The sequence below is a fragment of the Misgurnus anguillicaudatus genome, chromosome 12 (genome assembly GCF_027580225.2).
Source record: "Misgurnus anguillicaudatus chromosome 12, ASM2758022v2, whole genome shotgun sequence".
In the NCBI taxonomy this organism is placed as follows: Eukaryota; Metazoa; Chordata; class Actinopteri; order Cypriniformes; family Cobitidae; genus Misgurnus; species Misgurnus anguillicaudatus.
Genome location: NC_073348.2, coordinates 4545603 through 4569611, shown reverse-complemented (window position 1 = coordinate 4569611; position 24009 = coordinate 4545603). Strand labels below are relative to the sequence as shown.

Below are 24009 nucleotides of genomic sequence, written 5' to 3'. Positions count from 1 at the left end.
AGTAAATAGCCATCAGCTGCTTTCAGGTGGAGTGGCATTTACTACACAAAGCCATAGTTCACAGAGAAGGTAGGAAAAATTGGGTTCAAAATCGACTCAGATTTTCTATGCGATTTTGCCTAGCTTCAGGTTTGTACAAGTGTTTGTATGTTGTGTAGGGTAAAACTGCAATCTAATTGTAATGAAATAATCTTTAATGCAACCTCCAAAAAAAATACATACAGGTTATAAAATTTATTAAACGGTTATAAAACGCTTTTCCAAATACAATAGACAGAGTTCCCATCAAGGTTTTAAATTATTAGTTATAAGAGTAGCATCACAAGTTATGACAGATTTAAAAATGTGATTTACAGCGCCGTAGAGTAGTTTTAAAAAGTAGTAGCTCGAGTCCGCGGCGCGTGTTTTTTTTCAGCACCCACGTTAACAAGCATGCACCCCGCCGCATGAGCAGTGCAAGCTCGCTATTTTTGCTGCGCTGCTCACGCTCAATTAAAGCTCACGTAACACATGCTGTTTCTGCATTTCTGATGTTAGTCTGGAGTACCTATAGACTAGTATGACATCCTTTATATCTCCGAAGAGTCTTTAGTTTATTCAGATTTATAAAAGAAAGATTAGCTTTACCTGAAAAATGAAGAAGGAGTTATACCCGGGAGGAGCGAGTACGAGTTTTGCAACACTATACAACACTGTTTTAACTTATGATTCACTACATGTTCGTGTCATTTATATAATATGCACGCGACTATTTCCAACATAAGACAGAAGTCTTACTTACCGCGTGCAACTCGTCATGACTCGGTTGGGAAAATCCACCGCATCAAACACACATGCAAAACTCCGCTGCTAGCCCGGATAATAAGCTATAACCATTGTTTTCATAAGTGCCATTGTTGAGTTTTGAAATTAAACAAAGCTAATGTTTGTAAGTCCTAAACGACGTCTCTTGCTGATTTACGGGTATGCGGGGATTTCCGGTGGAAGTGCCCATATAAAGAAGTGATACATATAGAAAACCCCTGAAAAGACAGTTGGGAAAAAACTTTCCGAAACTTGTACGAACCCTGGCGAAGTGCATTCGGCACAGAAATACTCTGTAACATGTCCAACCGCTTTTTTGACACTTTGCCTACATTTAGCATGAGGAAACAACTCTATAACTGTGTTAGTAAGTCAGAATGCTTGAAATACCATTGAACCCCCCCTTTAAAGTGACAGTGCTTTGTTTACAGTTTAAATGCTTGTGGATTGATGCGAAAAAGTGTTATTTTACCATAAAATCAAGTATATGATGCCAAGTGTGTTTTAAACAGTCATGACTTTGAGCAGTTTAACAGAAAGCAATGAAATATGTAAAAACACACTGTTGCCAGAAGACTGCGCTTTCATTCACTCTCTGTCCAGCAGTAAATGAGTCCTCATCTTTCTTAATAAATTTAAGAGGAATAAATATAATAATGTATGTGCTTCTTAAGTCTATAATTGTTTTTATCTGTCATTACATGGACTAGAACAGCACAAAAACAATGCGGATTAAACAAATCAAGTTATAAAAATTACACCGACCATCAAAAGGCACATTGAACAGGTTTTGCTCATAAATGCATGTAAAATAAAGTAATGTAAACTTGAGATTTTTATAATGTTACTAAACTGCACAGTATGCGCAGCAAACGGTGTAGGCTATTGAATGCTACCTCAGACTAAGAATGCATTATTTTGCACTTGTATAGTTTTTTTATTTTGAAATTGTAAGAGCAATAAACATTGAATTTTTTCCATTCAGATATGTAAATTAACATGTATAAATTGCTGTTAGTTAATGAAGGGGGAGATAATCGAGAATCCGTTTATCCCAGCCCTATTACAAATTCAAACTCCTACAATATTACCTTAGCCAGACAGATTAGTGAAATCATAGGCGGAAATCCTGGGGGGGACAGGACCCCCCCTATCTGAGGGTTGTCCCCCCTAAAATACAGGTCGGGGAAGTTATACAATAAACGTGTAAAGGATAAAAGTATTATGGCACTCATCTCATGATATGCTGATTTAAAGTTGCAATGAAATTGAAATGAAAAACTATATATATCTTTTTAATATTGTGGGATTATTAACAAATGACTTATCTGTGAGCTTCATTATTTTTTAAAAATTTGTGTGTGCTCATAATCTTTAATCAAAAATGTAAATCTCCTCCCCTCCTCAAAACGATCTCTCTTCACTTCCGGTCAAAAGTGTGGCAGGTGGGCGGGGTCCGGGAGAGGATCGCAGCGATTAGCAATTAGCAACATGACCCAACTTCAAACGATCCAATCAGATCTCGATGGACAAATTCAAATCCAGCCCTGCCTTATTTCATCTCAAAAGCCGTTTCATTCGGATATACGTCACCACGGGGAAAATAAGGCAATCGCTACTTCCGTTTCATGGCGACTTTAAACTAGGTATATATTTAATAAAATAATGTATGTTACCAGCAATACATCAATTACAACCTTACTATAGTGATTGTATTTACTAGCTGCTGAACTCATATTATTTTTGCTTCAAAAATGCACAACTCACCTGTAAAAATCATTAAATAATTCCATAACTGTTTCTTAGTTATAAAAAGCTTTTTTTATTAACTTTTTGTTATTGCACTTTTATTGTAAAGATGTTCCTACATTTATATTTCCTTGTCCTTTTTTAATTATACTAGAAACCTCTCCCCGCTGTAAAAAAGTAACTTTTTACTCTGAGTAAAATTAAAATGACTTTTTACTTTTACATGAGTATTTTAAGACCAGTAATTTTATTTTTACTTACGTAAAATATTATTAACTTTAATTTACTTAAGTGGAATATTTTATTACTCTTTACACCTCTGCATGCATGTATATTAAAACTACATTTGCGTCTGTTATAGAGAAAGAGAAACGTTTTCTATCTGTACACATATCCTTGCAAGTACAATTTTGCCTGTATTATTGGTGTCCCCTTCAAAAATTGTTCTTGAAAAATGTTATGTTTATTGCCCCCCCCCCCAACATTTAGATGAAATTTTCGCCCCTGAGTAAAATGTCTCTATGCATTAGAATATATTGCATTTTAACAACCTGTAAGTTAGTAATTTTCTCCAAAGATAATCTTTCTACATTGGTAATTTGGAGAACCTAACATAATACTAGAGAAACCTAACATAATACTGTGTTCGAACAATATCTTGCTGATATTCATAAAATTGTCAGGACTCTGCCATGAGAGTTTTGTTTTATATTTGTTTTATCGTGATGGCAGGGTTCTGACAGTCTCTTGTTTCATGTGGAGGCTCATGGCCTTGTATATTGGGTTATGTGCCTCTGGTGTCTCGTTCCTAGTCCCCGCCCCCTTGTTCTCCTGTTAATTATTCATTATCAGTTTATCCCATTCACCTGTGTTGCCCTTGTTATCTTGTTTAGTTTTTCCCTATTTAATCTCCTCTTGTCTTGTGCTGGTTCATTGTGTACCGACGTGTTGTACTTTGTTGAGTTCATGTTTGATTTCAGTTTAGTTTTATATCTAAGTCTAGTCGGTAATGTCATGTTAGTATTTTGTATATCATGTTTAATGTTGAGTTGCCTCCTCGTGGGCTTTTGGTTTTCTGTGTTTCATGTTAATAAATGTTCAGTGTTCACTTTTCCCGACATTGTCTGCGCTTGTGTTCTCTTGTTCATCGTCAGATGTAAAAATACATGAAAAGATACAAAAGAGAAGACAAAATGTGTTATAAATCTTAATAAATGTACTGTAATAAATGTACTGTAACAAGTCACACACATTGTTGTCACTGCAGTTCAAACACTATTTTATGGCAGATATTGAAGCCGATTTAGTAATGGACTAGTTGCACGGGATTACTTTTTTCTATTTTCGCTTTCTTGAGTGTACGGTTGTAAGCTTCCGGTTTCGGGATATGAAGAGAGGAAGATATTTAAATCATGGTGCTGTTTTACACACAATGTCTGCAAGATCTATCAAAGTAACAATCACCGATGTCCACCGGCTAGTACAAGCAGCATGCTCGGCCCCAAGAAGCAAAAGGGAAAAGTGGTTCAAGATGTATATATCAAGTTACATTGACAACTATGAAGGTAAGTTATAACATTAGCTAACTGACTGGCTAGCTAGACCAACACGACTTCTGGAGAACGCACACGAAAACATGTTTAGGTGTGTCCGGCGGGACTGGCACGAATGGCCACCCTAATGACACTGCATACTAATAATTTTCATGAAACTTCCTTGCTGAAAAAAACAGCATCAAACCAGCATGGGAATTATGCTGGTCTATGCTGGTTTAGCTGGTGGTCACAGCATACCAGCACCAAAACACAACATATGCTGGTCTTGCTGGTAGGTTAGTTTTTTCAGCAGGGTTGTTAAATCATCCATAATTATAGACACGTTAATAACATTTGTAAGAAACCAAACCATTTGAAAATTGGTAGAAAATTGAGCAAGTTATGGTCATTTAAATGTAGATGCACCATTAAACACAATGCTACAAGCAGAGCCGGACAGTAACGGAGTACATTTACTTGAGTACAGTACTTAAGTAGAATTTTGAGGGATCTGTACTTTACTCAAGTATTATTTTTGGGGAGTACTCATGACTTTACTCAAGTACATTTGAGAGGCAAATATTGTACTCTTTACTCCACTACATTTCTATCCATAACCGTGAGTACCCGTTACTTCTTCTAAAAAAATGTAAAAAAAAATCTCTCAAACCCTCGAATTGTTGTTTCCCTTTTCTCAAACGTGATTGGATTGTGCAGGCGCCACTGATTGGGACAGCCTATCAGCTATCACCTTCAGCTTTCCGCCAAAGTCCCAATAGTCAGATTTAGATAAGAGAGAAATCATGGACGAAACAATGGATGAAGACACAGCAAGTCCATCCTGGGAATGTGACAACCCGTGGCTCCACCTTGCCAGACTATTTTAATTTTCTAAACAAGGTAATGATAGTTTTCGCTTTAAGTGTTTGCTGTGTTTACCAAAACAGAGCTTCATCACCGCTTACAAAAATTCAACCCCTTGAGAGCGGCAGGGATCACTGGTGATCCCGGATTATTGTTGTTCAAAATTCATTACTCTTCAAAACATCACACTCTTACTTGATCTGGACAAACTCAGCATCACAAGACAGGTTTAAGACTCCAGCTTCGACATTTGACCACTGTTTGTTATTAAACTGGTTTGCAGTGACATTAATTTCTTAATTTATGCCAGGAGTGCAAAATAATTAATCTGAAACGTTTTTGAATAGAAACCATTAAACATTTATTCTCGTCTTCTCCGGTTTATTTGTATTCAAAGACATAAAATATACAGAATCCGCCAGGGCTATTAGTACAATGGTGCACATATTTTAAGAAATAATGATTAATTATCACATCCCAGCAAACACAAAACGTTTTTACAACGTTTCACAACGTTGTATTTTGGTTGTAATTAGGTAATGTTGCAGCACAACGTTTTAAAAACGTTTTAAAAACGACACTCCAAATTAGAAAAACAATGTAACCAAAAAAGGACGTTTTTAATACGTTGTAAAAGCACCTAATTAGTACATTTTTTTTAGGTAGTAAAAAAACGTAAATATCACGTCTGTTTACTACGAAAACAAAACCAGACCAAAATAAACCATTTTTGAGACGTTTTATTTAGGTGTTAAAATAACGTAATTATAACGTTGGAATAAAACATAAATATCACGTCCGTTTACTACGAAAATAAAACCAGACCAAAATAAACCATTTTTGAGACGTTTTATTTAGGTGTTAAAATAACGTAATTATAACGTTGGAATAAAACGTAAATATCACGCCCGTTTACTACGAAAATAAAACCAGACCAAAATAAACCATTTTTGAGACGTTTTATTTAGGTGTTAAAATAACGTAATTATAACGTTGGAATAAAACGTAAATATCACGTCTGTTTACTACGAAAATAAAACCAGATCAAAATAAACCATTTGTGAGACGTTTTATTCAGGTGTCAAAATAACGTAATCATAACGTTGGAATAAAACGTAATTATAACGTCTGTTTTTTAGGCATGACTGTGTTGGTAATTGGGCATTTTGCTGGTGGCCCGACGCACGTTGGTGGCCGATACGGCATTGATTTTTTGCCATGCACTGCTTCATCATGCAGGGCCAGCGGCTTGTCTTCTGTTGATCACGCGCCACAGAGACGCAAGTAGCCTAGCTGCTCCGCTTAAATTACCCTCTCTATCACTCCCTCTCTCTCAAAATGGGCAGACCAAAGCGCAAAGGTGATGCTCAAAATCAGTCCCCACTCGCAGCTTTTAGATACAACATACTTCTCTTCTGTTATTTTAATGCCGAGGGCGCATTATGCGATAAAGCAACTTCAATACGCGAGCGCATGCATACCCTGCTAAAAATACAGCAAGACCAGCATATTTTGTTTGGTGCTGATATGCTGGTGTCCACCAGCTAAACCAGCACCAAACCAGCATGGGAATGATGCTGTTCTATGCTGATTTTTCAGGGATTTCCTTCACTCTCAAACAAATCTCGATGAGCAGCAACAGTAGTATACTCATATGAACTGGCTCAGCTTAGATTTTGCGTGTGCATGCATAGTCCTTATAAAATCCAGATATATTTTTATTTAGCTAAACTGACAGAAGTGCAAACATTACAGAGAACCCCATGGGTGGGGTTTAAACACAAATAATTAAATACTATTCTATCTACATGTTAGATGTGAATGTTGTTTCTGTTTATAACATATATCCACATACTGTAGCGATCCATGTCTCCCTCATAAGCATTCTTCTATTATGGGTTAGTGCATATGAAGAGTATTTTTGAAATAGCCACACACACAAAAAAATCATAATTGTCAATTATGTGATATTGTATTTACAGTTCATTTTGATTAATGAAATTTACATTGTTTTCTTTCATTATCTTGTAAACTTATGGATTAGTTAACACTATGTTATACTTTAACTTTTCTTTGTAAAGAAAAGTTTTCAAGTCGGGCATGTTGTAGGATTTTGGAATTGAACAAAATTGTACTATATTTTAGATAAAAAGATAATATAAAGTAAGATTTGGTGACTTACAAACCCAACTCAGAAATGGAAAAACAACATGTGAATATGGATCCATAACACGTTGAGCAGTAAAGGAATAGTTCACCAAAAAATAAAATGCTGTCATCATTTACTCCCTCTCATGTTGCTACAACCTGGTATAAATGTATTTGTTCTGATGAACATAAGATATTTTGAGGAATGTTTGTAATTTAATTGTTAAGCACCATTCACTTCCATAGTAGGACAAAAGAATACTATGTAAGTGAATGTGGCTCCTGAACGGTTAAATTACGAACATTCCTCAAAATTCCCGCGTGTTCATTAGAGCAAATAAATTTATACAGGTTTAGAATCTTAGGGTTAGAAAATACTAGCGTAATAGTTAAAAAGTTAAATAAAAGATTAAATAGAAAAAGATTAAATTGTCCTATATGACATAGAACAACCAAAAGTTTTAAATTCACGATTTAATAATAATTTAATTCGATTAAAAATGTTTATGTAGTTTTCTAAGATGTTTATTTATGTAAATGCTGTGTGTGTGTGTGTATGCTGCAGGTGCTGAACGTTACTGCCCCTTTAAATCCGTTGGAGTGACGTGAGTTACCATGGAAACGAGGCTACTAGGAACAACAGAAAGCGACAAAGCTCCGTGTCTCTTATGGTTTTCTTCACTTTTTCAGGTAAGTTTTGTCTCCCAAATTACAAAAATAATACACACAACTGTGGTTGAGACCTACTTGATACGCTTTTGTTCAATATTTACCTCACTGAAATGGCTTGTGTCTTCGAGAAAAGTCTGCAAGCATATCCATTAGCATGGTGCTAGCGCTATAGTTTTAACGCTTGTTTATGAAAGTTTGGGCGATTGAGAACATCTAAATGTGTCATTGGGAGGTTTTAAAAGCGTTGTAAAGGGTGTCAATGCATTATTGGAAGCATGTTAATTTGTTTATCCTAAAGTATGCGATTTACTCACAGTCTATGGATGTACTGTTACGTTAGGCAGTAGCAACTTCTAGGACGTCAAAATTAGCTGAAAGTATGTTTTATCGTAAACCATTCAATATAGATACAAAGTTGTTCTCTGATTTCAGAAGTGACAAAATAACCCCATAATAGAAAATAAGCTCAAGATTTCTGCATTTTCGAATGGAGCTGCAGTGCTGACAGAGAGATGTTGTAAACTCAGGTGAGTTGAAAAAGCTCATTCAATCACATATGCACTTCACAACGTAATCTTGCATCTTGTTATTTCCTTTAAAAAATTATTACAGTTATTTAAAGAAGGTTTTGACAAACGTGAGTGACACTGTGCAATATATAATGAATAAATAAACCTAAAAACATAAAATTCAGCTATTTTTGTGTATTCTATTTTTTGTATACCATCCTTTTTAACGTTTCAACTCTACTCTTGCTTGTTTCCTTTTGTACTGCATCCTAAATATTGTTTGCTCTGTGACAAGTTGCATGTTATGTTTGTAGATTTGTCTATGCTGATGGCCATGCAGCAGAGTTCAAGCAAACCTGTCAGAAAACATCTCTAAGGGGCTATGTATGAACCATATGGTTAGTAAGTAAGACCTCAAACTTAAACTCTACTGTTCAAAAGGCTGTGATTTATTTATTTGACAAAAATACAGTGAAAACAGATCATCTATTTTGTGAAATTATCACAAAGTAGATGATCTGTTTTCTTTGAAAATATGCAATTAAGTGTAATTTCTGTGATGCAAAACAAAATCTTTACTCTCACTTCTAACAAACAGAAGTGCAACTTACCATTTTAAGGTAACACTAAACAATTTGTTAACACAACAATCAACTTTGATAATAATTGAAAATATTTCTTGAGCAGCAAATCAGAGTATTAGAATGAACTCTGATAGATTATGTGACACTGAAGACTGGAGTAATTATGCTGAAAATTCAACATTAATCACAGGAATAATGCTGCCTTCACGTGCTATGGGAAAGATGATATTTTCCATTTGTGAACTGGTATTTACCAGCGTATTGTGTTCAAGTGCATTTTCCATTTGTGAACTAGAATTTACCATTGCTTTTGTTGTCATTCAACCATTCACGACGTTGCTGCTGCTCTCTGCCATTTTGAAAAGGTCAAAGGTAATCTCATCTCGGCAACTCGGGCATCACAATATTTTACGAGTTGCCCAGTGGAAAATACCACATGAGGGGTGTTCATGTGCATTTTCCAAGTGGGATTTTGCTATTTACCATAATTACGATAGCACGTGAAGGCAGCATTAATTACAACTTACAATATGTTCATATAATAAAAGACGTAAAAAAAATTGAACCTAAACCTTTAAATGGCATTGTAAATTATAGTTATGATGGCTTGTTCCTCCAACTTAATGATACTATTGCATATGTAGTTTGTTCCATAGAGACTGTCTCGGTTCCCCAAATAATGAGGACAAATTTACTAAGGAATCCAGAAAAAATCAGATTGTGATTTGAACCAGATAATTGCTTAATAAGGTCACAAAATTCTTGGTAGTACCCAGGAGTCAAAGTCCACCAAAGGAGGCAGAGTTTTTTCACATTTTACTCCCAAACTCTTCCAGTGTAAATCTAGAAAAAGTCCTACCTTTTTAGCCAAGCATTCACATAACACATTTTATAACCTTGTTCTTAAGTTATGAAAAGTATTAAACAAGTGCACATGATCATCTTTTGCTTGAAATAATATGAACAGCAGCTATGGTAATCCTTTTGCTTTCCTGTTTCTATCAGGATACCCATACAAGTTACAGAAGCTCCAGTATGGATCCAGCCTCACTTGTAAAGACTTCAGATGACGCCTACACTCTCAGAGACTTCAGATGATGGCAACTAGATGGACATACAAGACTGCCAAACATTATATATATATTGCACTCACTGCCTCAAAGCATAAGTTTGCAGATTTTCAACCCACGTTATATTTTTACAATAAATTGGGGTATTTGAATGGACAATGTTAACACTTTAACTTAAATTCCCAATTAGTTCTTGACAATACTCTGCCAGATGACATATTACATATATTACAGACATTGTAACAATACAAAGTGGGTTGGAAATCTGTAAACTTCCTCTATAATCATAATTGTCTGTTTAACTGAGCATGATGTGAAACACATGACTTGTATTATCTTAGAGCTATATGATTGCTGTATTAACATCACTTCGTTACTTAATGAGATTTATGCTTATCCCTAGTTTCACAGACAAGGCTTAAGCCCATAGTCCTTGACTATAGTCCTAGATGTTTGAGCTGTCTCAATTGAAAAGAACTTTCAATGTGAGATTTTAAAATAAGCCAGTGCCAGTGATTTGTTTTAAGATAGACACCAGTAACAAATTTTTTCTAAGGCATGTTTATTAAAGATGCTTAAACATCTTATTTTAACTAAGGCATAGTCTAGCTTTAGCTAAGCCGTGTCTGTGAAACCAGGCCTCTATTCTTAATGCATTAAGATATGTAAGTTGAATTAAAAGATAAAATTCTGTTTACACTTTATTGGTAAAACATACCAAGCAGATTAGCCCAGAAAATAAACCAAATGCGTTAAATTACAGTTTGCTTGACCATTGTATGAATTTAATAATTATTAAAATCCTTATACTTGTTTGACAAATTAATATATTATTATTGAGAACTGAGATTTGGCATTTTGTTTAGTTTTGTTTTGAGTAAACGTTTCCAGTGTTTGTATACTATTAGTTTAACTTGATATGTCTGTTATGAAGTCTTTGACTAACGTTTTTTACATTATTTCATTGTTCATAATGTTTACAATTATATGTTGTTTCAGTTAGACGTTTTGTCATATTAGGTTGCATTAAATTAAATCCTTGTAGTTCTTAGCTATTTTCTCCAGTGATTTGTCAGTGTAGCTAACGGGTCCTCAGAAGAATTGTGTTAAACATGAGTTCAAAGCCTACTGGAAATCTACATTTTTCACTAAAATAATGGAAGACAGATTTTGCGGAACCTACAGTTCAAGTCTACCTCCAGAAGGATTGAGAGCTCACAGGTTTGATGATTGACGGGTTCTTTCTGTTAACGCCCAACGCGTTTCGGCACGTGCAACATGAGAGGTATTAATAACGTTTTTTTCACGTTGTGAAAAAAAGTTTTGATAACGTTATTTTCCGACGTACTTAATACGACCAAATGTCGGGTTTTTATAACGTTATAAATACGTATTTTTACAACGTTGCAAAAATGTTTAGATTACGTTATCAAAACGTCTTTGCAACGTTGTGAAAATACGTATTTATAACGTTCAAAAAACCCGACATTTGGTCGTATTAAGTACGTCGGAAAATAACGTTATCAAAACTTTTTCACAACGTGAAAAAAACGTTTTTATAACGTTTTTGTGTTTGCTGGGATGTTAGTAAAATATTTAGTCTTACAGAATAAGATTTCTATTAATTTTCCACTGAATTATGCGATCTGAAGAGCTCAAAGAGCGAACGGAGTGAGATGTGTGTCTCCTCTTCCTGATTTGTGTCAGATTTGACCTCAGAGCTCTATCATTTGCTGTACAGCAGTCAATCATCTCACATGGTTCAATGTGCACTGTGGCAGTAGTAATGCAAAATTTAAAAATGTACTCTTGTACTCTTGATACTCAAGTACTTTTAAAAACAAGTACTTTTTACTTTTACTTGAGTAGACATCTGACTGCAGTACTTTTACTTGTACTTGAGTAAAATTTAGCAAGGGGTAACTGTACTCTTACTCAAGTAATGAACCTGTGTACTCTGTCCGCCTCTGGCTACAAGTGAGCGAGCGAGCTCCCATTGGTAAGATGGCCGCCAGGTGATGAGGTTAGAGACTCTGTCGTAAGACATCTATCTATTGTTATACATATCTATTAGTAACAGTCAAATTATACATCACCTTGACTAAACAATTATTTTTGACCCTTTCGTTGTTGTAGTTGTCCAGCCTTTTAACAGTTTGTCACGTCTGTAAGTTACACAATGTCGTTTGAAAACATTTGTTTCCAGCCAATGTAACTTTATGTGTGCATACATAATGCGTTTTTCATTGAATGTTACAGGAAGCTGTAAGGCGCCTTCACAATTCGGAAAACAACCCACATAAATTTGATCCACAAACTGGGTAAGACCTCTGTTTTTCTGCTATGTTTATTTGGCCTTTGTGGGCCATGCTGTTTATGGGGTTTTACATATTCCTTTTAAATGTATTTAATGACACACTACTCTCTGTCCACACAGAATAAGTTTGCCTCGTAACCAAGCAGTCATGACTTATCTGCTAGAGGAATTGAAAACAACTTTTGCAGATGCAGACCCTGAGTGTATACAATGTAATTTTAAAATGTTTGTTTAACAATTTTAATGTCCATAATTTTAGTCTCTTATATTTTGTCCATCTTATGATTTGAATAGTGTAGTTTCTGTCACTTATCTGAATTTTCTTTTATTCAGCGTGTTGCAAGACATACTTTGAGACACTTCGGAGAAAGTACAATTTGTCTCAGCCAGAAAAGTCCCAGCTAAGAGATGCCATTAAAACAGGAGCTAAAAACCGACAAAGGAAAATACGGGTAAGTGTAGAAATTAATCAACTTGTCTTTAAAGGCATAGTTCACCCCAAATTGAAAATTCTGTTATTTTCTTCTGATAATCACAAAAGAAAATATTTTTAGGAATGTTTAAAATCAAACTGATCATGAGCTCCAATCACTTCCATAGTATTTATTTCTACTTTAAAGTCAATGGGGCTCATGATTGGTTGGATTATAAACATTCCATCTTTTGTGTTTATCAGAACAAAGACATTTACAGATTTGTAACAACATGAGAAGTGAGTACATTGACAGATTTTACTATTTCTTTGTTTGATACATTTCTGGGTGTTTTTAGTGTTACATTGTGCGTTTTGCAGTTGCTGGATTCCAGGTCCAAGATGGTTCAAACTGATGCGGAGAGAGAGCTTTGGCAGACTGCAACAGTGGAGCTGATGTCTGACGAGGAGGATGCTATTATTGATGGAAGGCCAGTGTAGATTGTGAGGTCTCCATCTCACAGGAACCCACATTTGTCAGAACTTTGTGAGCAGCTTCAGCGCAGATTGGAGGCAGACATGCGCTACTCTCTTTTGCATCATCAGCGTGTTAAGGCTGATGGAAATGGACATGATGGACCTTCCTTTATCCAACTTTAAATAAACTGCACTGGTTTTGCAATTTTAATAATTGCTCCACAAACTGCACATTCTTATTCTCTTCTATTTTATCTTATTCTTTGTATACTTATTAGGATAGATTTATTTAGTTTCATATTCTGCAATTTATTATCTTTTAATATTGTTTGTGTTTGCTGTTTGGTTACATTTTAAATACTTTGTGCTGTGTGTACATATTAAGTAGTTTATTTAGTTTTATATTCTGTAACTGTTATAATATTGCTTGTGTTTAGTAAAATTTGATAAAAGCACTTTGCTTTGTATACATATTATTTCATTTTATATTTTGTAACTGTTATAATATTGCTTGTGTTTGGTTAAATTTTATTAAAAAAAAATGTTAAGTACTTTTTCCCCTGTACAGATCCTATAGTTTTATTTATATATTTAATGCTCTATTTATATATTTAATGCTTTAAGTGTTTTGTTTCAATTTAATTAAAAGAAATTCTGAATCCATTCTGTTTTCCATTTTTGAGGGGGTTGGGCTGTGTAGTGGCTGGGGTGGATATGGTTAATTAACATAGCTGGCCAAAACCAATCAAGTCACTATGCTATGAGGCCTTGGGTTAAATGAAAACCGTGACCAATCAAATACTAGTATCAGGTAATTGACAGGTCACTGTCCCAATAGTTATCAGGGTTTGGGGTGTGTTTTTTAAACAACCAATCAATGTTGAGAAAAAACACCAATAAGGACACCAGAGGTGTGTCAAGGTGTGAAGTGAAAGGGCTCTTGAGGTGTGAAAATAGGTGTGTTCGAGATCATCCAGCGCTGCGCAGACCGATCGGCGAGGTTTTGCATCTTGCAGTCGAGGGAGGAACTGAAGATGGAGCCGTCAAGCCGGACACCTGCTGCTTGCCGTAGTGACGTGTGCGCCGTGTTTCCTTGTTTTTAATCGCAAATGAAGTGAATTAGATGCTGAATTTGATTAAAAAAAAAACCTTTTAATAAAAAGTTGCAACCAGAAACATTTTATATTGAATATTTTAATTGCTGCTTATACTGTATACCCGAAAATAACGGGAAACAAGCCTATATTATTAAAATACCAATAGAGTTTGTTATTTTCATTTTTATTTTATTACACGACACAATATAACATATTTAAGCATATTAAAGTGTTTTTTCCTGTTTTAAAACATGATTTTATAATGTTTATTAGTGGAACTAAAGGTTGGATGAAACTTGAAACGCACGCGATCGTTGTCATCAGTGAGGCGACCAATCACGTAAAGCTGTTACGTCATCACAACTCCGTGCAGCTGCTCTGGAGAAGCTGCATCAGCTGAGCTAACCGGCTACTCTCGAAACGCTCTCGCGGTACTTAAAAACCATATGACACAGTCACGTGCCTGCAGCGGCAGCTGAAGTCGGACAAAATTACTAACCGGAATGCACTGCTTCAAGTCAGCCGCCGATCGGTCTGCGCAGCGCCGCATGCAGTCGAACACACCTAATGACAACATTCTTCAGGGGATTACTTGCCAAGGCAACAAATGGCTGCATATACCACGGGGATATCCCTTCAGCAAGATACATCCAAATTGGTATCATTACGGGAGTTTCCTAACTTGGTGGAATTAGAAGTTTACCCTCAGTGGAACTAGTAGATACTTCCGAAAATCAGTGGTGAATACAGAAGTTTCCTAGTATGGATACACCTCTTTTCATGCAGAGAAAGCACACCCTAATGCCATGTGTAAACAAGGCCTATAGGTTGAGCACACATGCATATACACACTCCTTTTTTTGCAGGAAATGCATTTTCTTGTTACACTACCAATTTTTTTTCTCTGTATGAATTCCAGAGTTGCTGCAAGTACCATTGGATAGCTTATATTGAGGCAGGAGGATACTACAAACACAACAAGGGCATCACCACAGTTGTTCACATCTTCTTTCACAATAGGTCTACAATGGAGTGTACAACTTTCAGGTGAGAACTCCCTATGTAAGCAAAAGAAAAAAATGCTAGTGTTGAGTTGTGCTACACTATTGTTGCAGCTAGCGATGCATCCGGAGGATAAATTGATAGATAGAGATTAATCTTTAGCCGTTTTAGGCATATTTATTAACTTCCTGCTGACACATCATTCTCACGGTCAGAGCAGCTCATACACATATACACTGAGAAACCATAACTCACAGGGGACAAACATTAATGCCAACGTTTTTCACAATAGTAAACACTTTAGTGCCCCCTAGTGGCTTTCTCATATGCACAACACAGAACTATACAGCATTACATTACATACAACTGAGGACATTATAAACATATTTGACAGCTAGTCAAAAACATCCAGTTAAAAGAATACTGTCAGATTATTCATTCAAGTGTTCTGAAGCAATACAATTACCTCTAATTATTATAACAGTGCAGTTGAATGTAAAAATGCAACACTCAATCTAACTCACATATACAATTTCACAAGGCTGTAAAGTTAACCTCGTTCTCATTCTGTCTATAAATTATGACATTGATGATAATAAAATTAAATCTGTTTTAAAAGATTATGTTTGTATGTGATGTCGATGCATACTAAAATATGTTATGATTTCATACTATTACCATTCATAACTTGTTTTGATTAGTAATTATCATCAAAACAAGTGCCCACATTTGTTCAGAATAAGCAACAGCAGTAACATGGATTAATGTCAGGGTCGGGTTGAGTTTCAGTCGTCCTTATCTTAACTGTAGCCCTTGAGCTCTTAGCCCAGGGTTGCAAACTCATCAGGGGTGAAAAAGTTGACACAAGCCTTCATATATATATAAGGGCTGTCAATAGATTAAAAAAATTAATCATGAAATCATGCGATTAATCTAGAGTTAACTCGCGATTAATCGCACATTTTATCCGTTGTAAATTTACCCTAATTTAACACTTTTCAGGTTTTTAATACTCTGATCATATGTACATATATAGATGCTTTATGCTCAAATGTATGTTAACAACAGCCTGTTTACATTTTTAACAGAAACAATAAAGCCATTGTTTTGTATATGAATTTTCCTTTAAGAAGAATTTTATTTCTCCATTTTTATTTGATGCTGCATCATTTGTGACATATGCTAATTTTGACTAAATTTGACAGCACATTTTCAAAAAAATAGTTGTTCATATTTTGATATTCTCTATTAAAACATAGAACAATGCATGATTTGGTGGAATATAACAAAATATGACAGAACTACACCTGTTTGAAGTTGAAAAAGTCAGCAAAATTAAATTACCAGAAAAATTACCACATCCATACATTAAATTACCACATCAATACTTTAAAATCACTGTTAAAACTAATAGATTTAGCACACACAAAGCAAAAACATCATCAATATATGTTAAACTTTTTTTTCTTTTGTTTGATTGACATTGTGACAGACTGCTTAAAATCTAAGTGATCTAATATAATGTTACACATCAGATATTTTTACCCAACAGTTAACCGAACATTTACTTAAGACATAACAGATTATAAATCCTACCTGCGTGAATTCTTATCAAAGCAGATATTTGTAAAACTTTAATTTTGTGTAGATGTCTATATATCTGGGTCGCGTGAACGCGCTTCAGATGTCAGTCCGTCAGCGTGAGGAGATCGCTTTTGAGTCTTGACGCTCTTAATAACTCTTTAACAATAATCAGGTACCGAACTTTATCTCTCTTAATGACTCTTTTAACATCAAGCAAGTCCTGCAGTCTATTTTCTAAGTCATGCATAAAAGCGAAACCAAAATGAATTGAGATGCATCTTTGTATTAGATTAAGCATTGGGTGGACAGTAACGTTACACCTCAGACGTATAAATATAGATCACTTCAGATGTCCAACGAGCATTTAGAGCATTGGAGTTGCTAGACGATTTGGTTAATGTTCTTATTTCTATGAAAACCTTTGAATCATTTAGACAGGATCCCATTTGTCTGCGTCTCTATTATTTCAACTATGGGCTGGACCAAGGGTCAAACAGAAAGTACGCGTTGCATTAATCGGCGTTAATAAAATTAGTTTCATGAAAATGAATTTGCGTTAACGCGTTAATTTTGGCAGACCTAATATATATATATATATATATATATACATACATACACACACACACACACACACACACACACACACACACACACCACACACACATACAACCAGGGTTCTAAATTAACTTTTTTGACCACCAGCCAAAGTGGCTGGTAACTTTCTAAAGATACCAGCCAATCAGCATTTCCACTAGCCAAATTTTTTCCGGTGAAAATAAGATAAATTATGAGTGCCACTGAATGCAACAATGATTCGTTTTTTTCCTTCGCGTGCATGCGACAATCCTGACAAAACATGACAACATTTTTGTGACGAAACATAAGCTTTCTTCATTTCTCTGTTGATAGACATAAAGCTTTACTGGGGCACAGGCCCCCCATTTTTTGCTGACTTTTTTTGAAAGCCTGCTGTGTGCCAGAAGTGTGCAACAGTTCTATACAATGTCCTTTACTTAACCCACTATTCTACAGTGCAACAGGTACTGTGAAAGATAAATATGTATTTAAAAATATTTAAGTATAATCTTCATCATACCTAACATTATTAACATGTTTGGAAGCATTAATGGCATGGCATAAAATGTTTGGTAATAATGACAGCAGAGAAATATTTTCTACATTATACAATGATAGCAATGATTAATAACTTATTATTACAAGAATATTTTAAGAAACCAGTAATTTTATGACTGCTATACTAAATAATCTCAGTCATAGTTACTGTTAACTGTTATGTAAGCTAGTGTCCTAGAGTTAAAGGAACACGCCCACATTTTGGGAATTTAGCTTATTCACCGTATCCCCACCGTAAGCACTGCCGCATGGGCGGAGTGATCTGCTCGCAGCACACGAGAAGCCCCTGGTGAGGAGCAGAGAATTCGGTCAGAGTTGTGCAAATCACTCCGCCCATGCGGCAGTGCTTCGTCTTCAGAGAATATAGTTCTCAGTATGTATACTGTTAAAAGATCGCTGTGTCTCATATCACCTTGTTATTTGTACACGGTTTGACTATACAAATCACAACACATAAATAGGAAAATGATCGCGTTACTTTGTCACTTATTGGGAGCATTATACTAGCTGGAGCCATGCATTTCCAGTCTTTGTGCTAAGCTAAGCTAGCGGGGGCTGCGTCAGACAGAGTTACAGCACGCACGGAGATGAGAGAGGTATGTATGGACTTATCTAACTCTGGGGGATACGGTGAATAAGCTAAATTCCCAAAATGTGGGCGTGTTCCTTTAAATATTAGTAAACTAAATATTAATTTAATATCTGTAAATACAAAACAGTATAACACATACATCTGTTGATTTTCCCAGCAACATTGCAATTCAAAAGACTTGACAAAAGGTTTACCTGAGATTTTTCCTCTAATATTTGAGAACTGACTGAGTGTGGATGTAGTTTGTCTTACCTCCCTTAAACTCATAATCTCTCCTTTCTGCTTTCCTTTCCCTGCTTTGCACAAAACATTTCTGATGTGCATCTACAGAAGCCAATAATGGTCGAGTCAAAATAAGATTATCATTATTATTTAGAAACGTACTTCTCGTCATGTTTTCATAATTACTCATTTGCGTGGCGTCCACTTTGGATGCAGTTGCGCGCGCGGATGAACGCAAAGACGCGCGTGGACATGGATACATGCGTGCACGTGTCAGTGCGACGCTTCGTCGCTTTACAAGCGTAAATTGGGTAAATACACTGTATATAGATCTGAATACACTAGTTAACTGCTAAAATTTAAACTTAAGATTTACACCTGGGCACAAAAGATTTACACTGGGGCACATGCCTCAGTAAAGGGGTGTGGCGACACCGCTGTCTTTTAGTCAATCCTCCCTGCTCTGCTCTGCCCGTTCGTTCTCCTTCTTCCGTTTGTTTTACTGGTGGACGCATTCCGTTCGTTTCCATGGTTTCTCGCGCTGGTTTCGCTGCAAACTGCGCGCAGCCAATGGGCGTATGAAACATTATCACGTAGCATTACGGCACAGTGTTTATGGGAAATGTAGGAAGTACTGCCAGAGCCAGAGGGATAAATGACCGAGAACGAAGCTTAATGTATCATGCTTGCAATGCCTCATGCATCACCGGCCAAAGTGGCTAGTAAGTTTTTATTAATACCCGCCAAAATGAATTTTAACCCGCATTTGGCGGGTTGGCGGGTGTTAAAGGGAAATTCCGCCCTAAAACGGAATTTAGGGTGTTTTTTCGTTGTTAACGAGTCAAACTTTCATTTAAAAGCATATTTATGACTGAAGAGCAACATTTAAGATATTTAAGATGTTCGTTTTCTGGTAAACTGGCCTTTGAATGGGAGTGAATAGGGCATGTCGCATGAGTGCACAAAATCTCTATTTTTACAACACTAAGAAGGCTCGACACAACGTGATACTTTACTCGAAGTATCACGTGGGTCTCTACAGATGAACGCGAGCATTGAGAACATTGTTTGTGTACACAGATTTTAGTAAAAGCGAAAAGTTTGGAACAACTTACCGTGCTGTTAAACTGCGTCCCGCCGCCATCTTGCCAGTCATGAGCAATCGATCTCAGAATGCGACATAAGGAGGAAGGAGAGTAAAGATGGATAGCTCCTAAAGCATAGTTCCATATAAATGCACGGATAATTTGTTGTTTTGTCTCAAGTGAAAAACAATATTGACCCTGTAGTTGAAAAAGTAGCGTCCTATGGAGTCCATTCAATCGCATTCTGAAATCGATTGCTCATGACTGGCAATATGGCGGCGGGACGCAGTTTAACAGCACGGTAAGTTGTTCCAAACTTTTCGCTTTTACTAAAATCTGTGTACACAAACAATGTTCTCAATGCTCGCGTTCATGTGTAGAGACCCACGTGATACTTCGAGTAAAGTATCACGTTGTGTCGAGCCTTCTTAGTGTTGTAAAAATAGAGATTTTGTGCACTCATGCGACATGCCCTATTCACTCCCATTCAAAGGCCAGTTTACCAGAAAACGAACATCTTAAATATCTTAAATGTTGCTCTTCAGTCATAAATATGCTTTTAAATGAAAGTTTGACTCGTTAACAACGAAAAAACACCCTAAATTCCGTTTTAGGGCGGAATTTCCCTTTAATTTAGAACCCTGCATACAACCCCAAAAAAGAAAAAGTTGGGACACAGTAGAAATTGTGAGTAAAAAAGGAATGGAATCATTTACAAATCTCATAAACTTATATTTTATTCACAGTAGAATATAGATAACATATCAAATGTTGAAAGTGATACATTTTGAAATGTCATGTCAAATATTGGCTCATTTTGGATTTCATGAGAGCTAAAAAGTTGGGACAGGTAGCAATAAGAGGCCAGAAAAGTTAAATGTATATATAAGGAACAGCTGGAGGAGGACCAATGTTTAGAAATAGGAATGTTGTCCCAATCTTGTCTAAAACAGGCTTCTACCCTTACGAAAGGAAAATATATTTACCAATATATTACTTGAAATATATTGTAATATATTGCAATATATTATTTTACTTTCCATTTTCCAATATATTATACATTGGCAATACATGGAATAATATATTGATGGTACATATATTCTATATATGTGTAATATATTGCAGTATATTGCAAAATATACAAATTATTGCCACTTTCAATATATTGTACATGGATAAAATATATGTGTTTATATATTTAAAAATCTATGCAATATTATATTTATAAATATCTGCAATATTGTATTTTGATTTATATGCGAAAATGTATTAACAATATATGTAGAGATATAGTTTCACGTATATGTTTACTATATGGTAGAATATATTTCAAATATATGTAAAATTATATGAAAATATACATGAAATATATGTAGATATGTGTTCGATATATTGTGGAATACATTTTAAATATATGTAAAATAAGATGGGAAATATATGTGCATATATGGGAATATGTATTAAAAATATATGTACAGATATAGTGTCACATGTATGTTTACTATATGCTATATGGTAGAATATATTTCAAGTATATGTACAACTATATGGAAATATGTAGATATGTGTTCGATATCTTGTGGAATACATTTTACATATATGTAAAATTAGATGGAAATATATGTACATATTTATTGTAAATGTATGCACAATATGTGTACATATATGAGAACATGCACATACAATGTATGAATATATTTGGGATATATACAGTATATGTACATGAAACATCTAAAATATATAAATACTTAAATATGCAACCATACAAACATTTACACCACATATTAACACAGACTGATGGGTAATCTATCAAAAGCCACCTTTATTTTCTTTTAATCAGGCACAGATACTAAACCCAATTTGAGGTACAGAGCTCTATAGGCCCATTAAAACCACAAGAGGTTTTGCATATGTTCAGTCAAAGGAAATGTGATTGGCTTTACATTACATTACATAAATGTGTTGCATTGCATTTACATAAATTACATTTTAAAAGAGTGCCATTAAACAAAAAAATATACAAAATATAAATTAAAGCAACTTAAATTACCAATGTACATTTCAAAATTTCAGCAGTGCCATTATACAATATAAAGACAATATCAATAAAGACAATATCAATAAACAAAATGCACAGACAATAATGAACAAATAAATAATAAACAAACTTTCAAGAAGTTTTGGGAACCGTGAAAAAGCAAAAAAAAAAAAAATTGCCAAAAGAACAGTCCATTATCCTGGTTAGGAGACCACCTTGGATCTTCACTGATGTAAACCACTTAAATACCAGTGCTTTTGCTCTTCACCTGGTGTCTTAATGCCATTAGCTCGCAGATTCTACTGTTGATAGATTTTCTGACATCAGCTTCCTTGGCCTAATAGGAAACTGTTTTAAAACAGCATCTGTGGAGCAGAACAACAAGTTATTCACAAAAATCTCTCAGAGATGCAATAAAAACTGAAAAGCACCAGCTCTGAAAACTTATATACCTTTTAAAACTTGAAGTTTCCTTGGAGCCTGCTGACATCAGCCTTCTTCTTCTTCTTCTTGAGTTTTACTGGCAGTTGGCAAACAACTTTTAGTGGCATTACCGCCACCTACTGATTAGGAGTGTGGGTCAGGATCATATATATATATATATATATATATATATATATATATATATAGAGTGCCCTTTTTGTTCTTGATTGCAATATATTTTGTATCATATATAAATGTATGTTTCATGCATATATTGCAATATATCAAAGCATATAAAGACAAACTATTACATGTAAAAAATACAGTGCCCTTTCTGTTCTTGATTGCAATATATTTTGTCTCATATATACATGTATGGTTTATGCATATATTGCAATATATCAAAGCATATAAAGACAAACTATAACATGTAAAAAATATAGTGCCCTTTTTGTTCTTGATTGCAATATATTTTGTCTCATATATACATGTATGGTTTATGCATATATTTGCAATATATCAAAGCATATAAAGACAAACTATTACATGTAAAAAATATAGTGCCCTTTTTGTTCTTGATTGCAATATATTTTGTCTCATATATACATGTATGGTTTATGCATATATTGCAATATATCAAAGCATATAAAGACAAACTATTACATGTAAAAAATATAGTGCCCTTTTTGTTTTTGATTGCAATATATTTTGTATCATATATACATCTATGTTTCATGCATATATTTCAATATATTGGAAAATATAAATATTAAATCCCATATATGGGAATATGTTGCCTAATATATTACATGATATTTTCCAATATACTGCAATATATTTTTGTTTCGTAAGGGTAGTTGCTCAACTGTCTTAAGTCTTCTTTGTCGCATCTTCCTCTTTGTGATGCACCAAATCTTTTCTATGGGTGACAGATCTGGACTGCAGGCTGCCCATTTCAGTACCTGGATCCTTCTTCTAGGCAGTCTTGATGTTGTAATTGATGCAGTATGTGGTCTGGCATTGTCATGTTGGAAAATGCAAGGACTTCCCTGAAAGAGACGACGTCTGAATGGGATCATATGTATCTAGAACTTGGATAAACCTTTCAGCATTGATGGTGCCTTTCCAGATGTGTAAGCTGCCCATGCCACACGCACTCATGCAACCCCATACCATCATAGATGCAAGTTTCTGAAATGAGCGCTAATAACAACTTGGGTTGTCATTGTCCTCTTTAGTCCGGATGAAATGGCGTCCCAGTTTTCTAAAAAGAACTTCAAATTTTGATTCGTTGGACCACAGAACAGTTTTCCACTTTACCAAAGTCCATTTTAAAGGATCGTTGCCCAGGGAAAACGCCTGCGCTTCTGGATCATATTTAGATATGGCTTCTTTTTTGACCTACAGAGTTTTAGCTGGCAACAGCGAAGGACAAGGTGGATTGTGTTCACTGACAATGTTTTCTGGAAGTATTCCTGAGCCAATGTTGTGATTTCCATTACAGTAGCATTCCTGTATGTGATGCAGTGCTGTCTTAGGGCCCGAAGATCACGGGCATCCGGTATGGTTTTCCGGTCTTGACCCTTACGCACAGAGATTGTTCCAGATTCTCTGAATCTTTGGATGATATTATGCACTGTAGATGATGATAACTTCAAACTCTTTGCAATTTTTCTCAGAGAAACTCAGAA

At 35.2% G+C, this 24009-nt stretch overlaps 1 protein-coding gene and 1 long non-coding RNA gene across 4 annotated transcripts; both read left to right on the top strand.

Moving 5' to 3' along the window:
- Window positions 1-7652: 7652 nt before the first annotated feature.
- LOC129453477 (uncharacterized) lies at window positions 7653-10988 on the top strand. Of its 2 annotated transcripts, none has more exons than XR_012372359.1 (4): window positions 7653-7790; window positions 8205-8299; window positions 8596-8679; window positions 9871-10988. It is a non-coding gene; the product is annotated as an uncharacterized lncRNA (long non-coding RNA). The 2 variants fall into 2 exon arrangements; XR_008647438.2 differs by having other exon boundaries at window positions 8596-8683.
- Window positions 10989-12051: 1063 nt separating this feature from the next.
- Window positions 12052-13393, top strand: LOC129452375 (uncharacterized protein C14orf93). Of its 2 annotated transcripts, XM_055216212.2 has the most exons (5): window positions 12052-12102; window positions 12195-12256; window positions 12373-12464; window positions 12586-12704; window positions 13046-13393. In XM_055216212.2, exons 3-5 carry the CDS (start codon window positions 12401-12403, stop codon window positions 13163-13165), a joined length of 303 nt encoding a protein of 100 aa, XP_055072187.2. In that variant the 5' UTR covers window positions 12052-12102; window positions 12195-12256; window positions 12373-12400; the 3' UTR covers window positions 13166-13393. The 2 variants fall into 2 exon arrangements, with proteins under 2 accessions (XP_055072187.2, XP_055072185.2); XM_055216210.2 differs by lacking the exon at window positions 12052-12102 and having other exon boundaries at window positions 12128-12256.
- Window positions 13394-24009: the final 10616 nt, after the last annotated feature.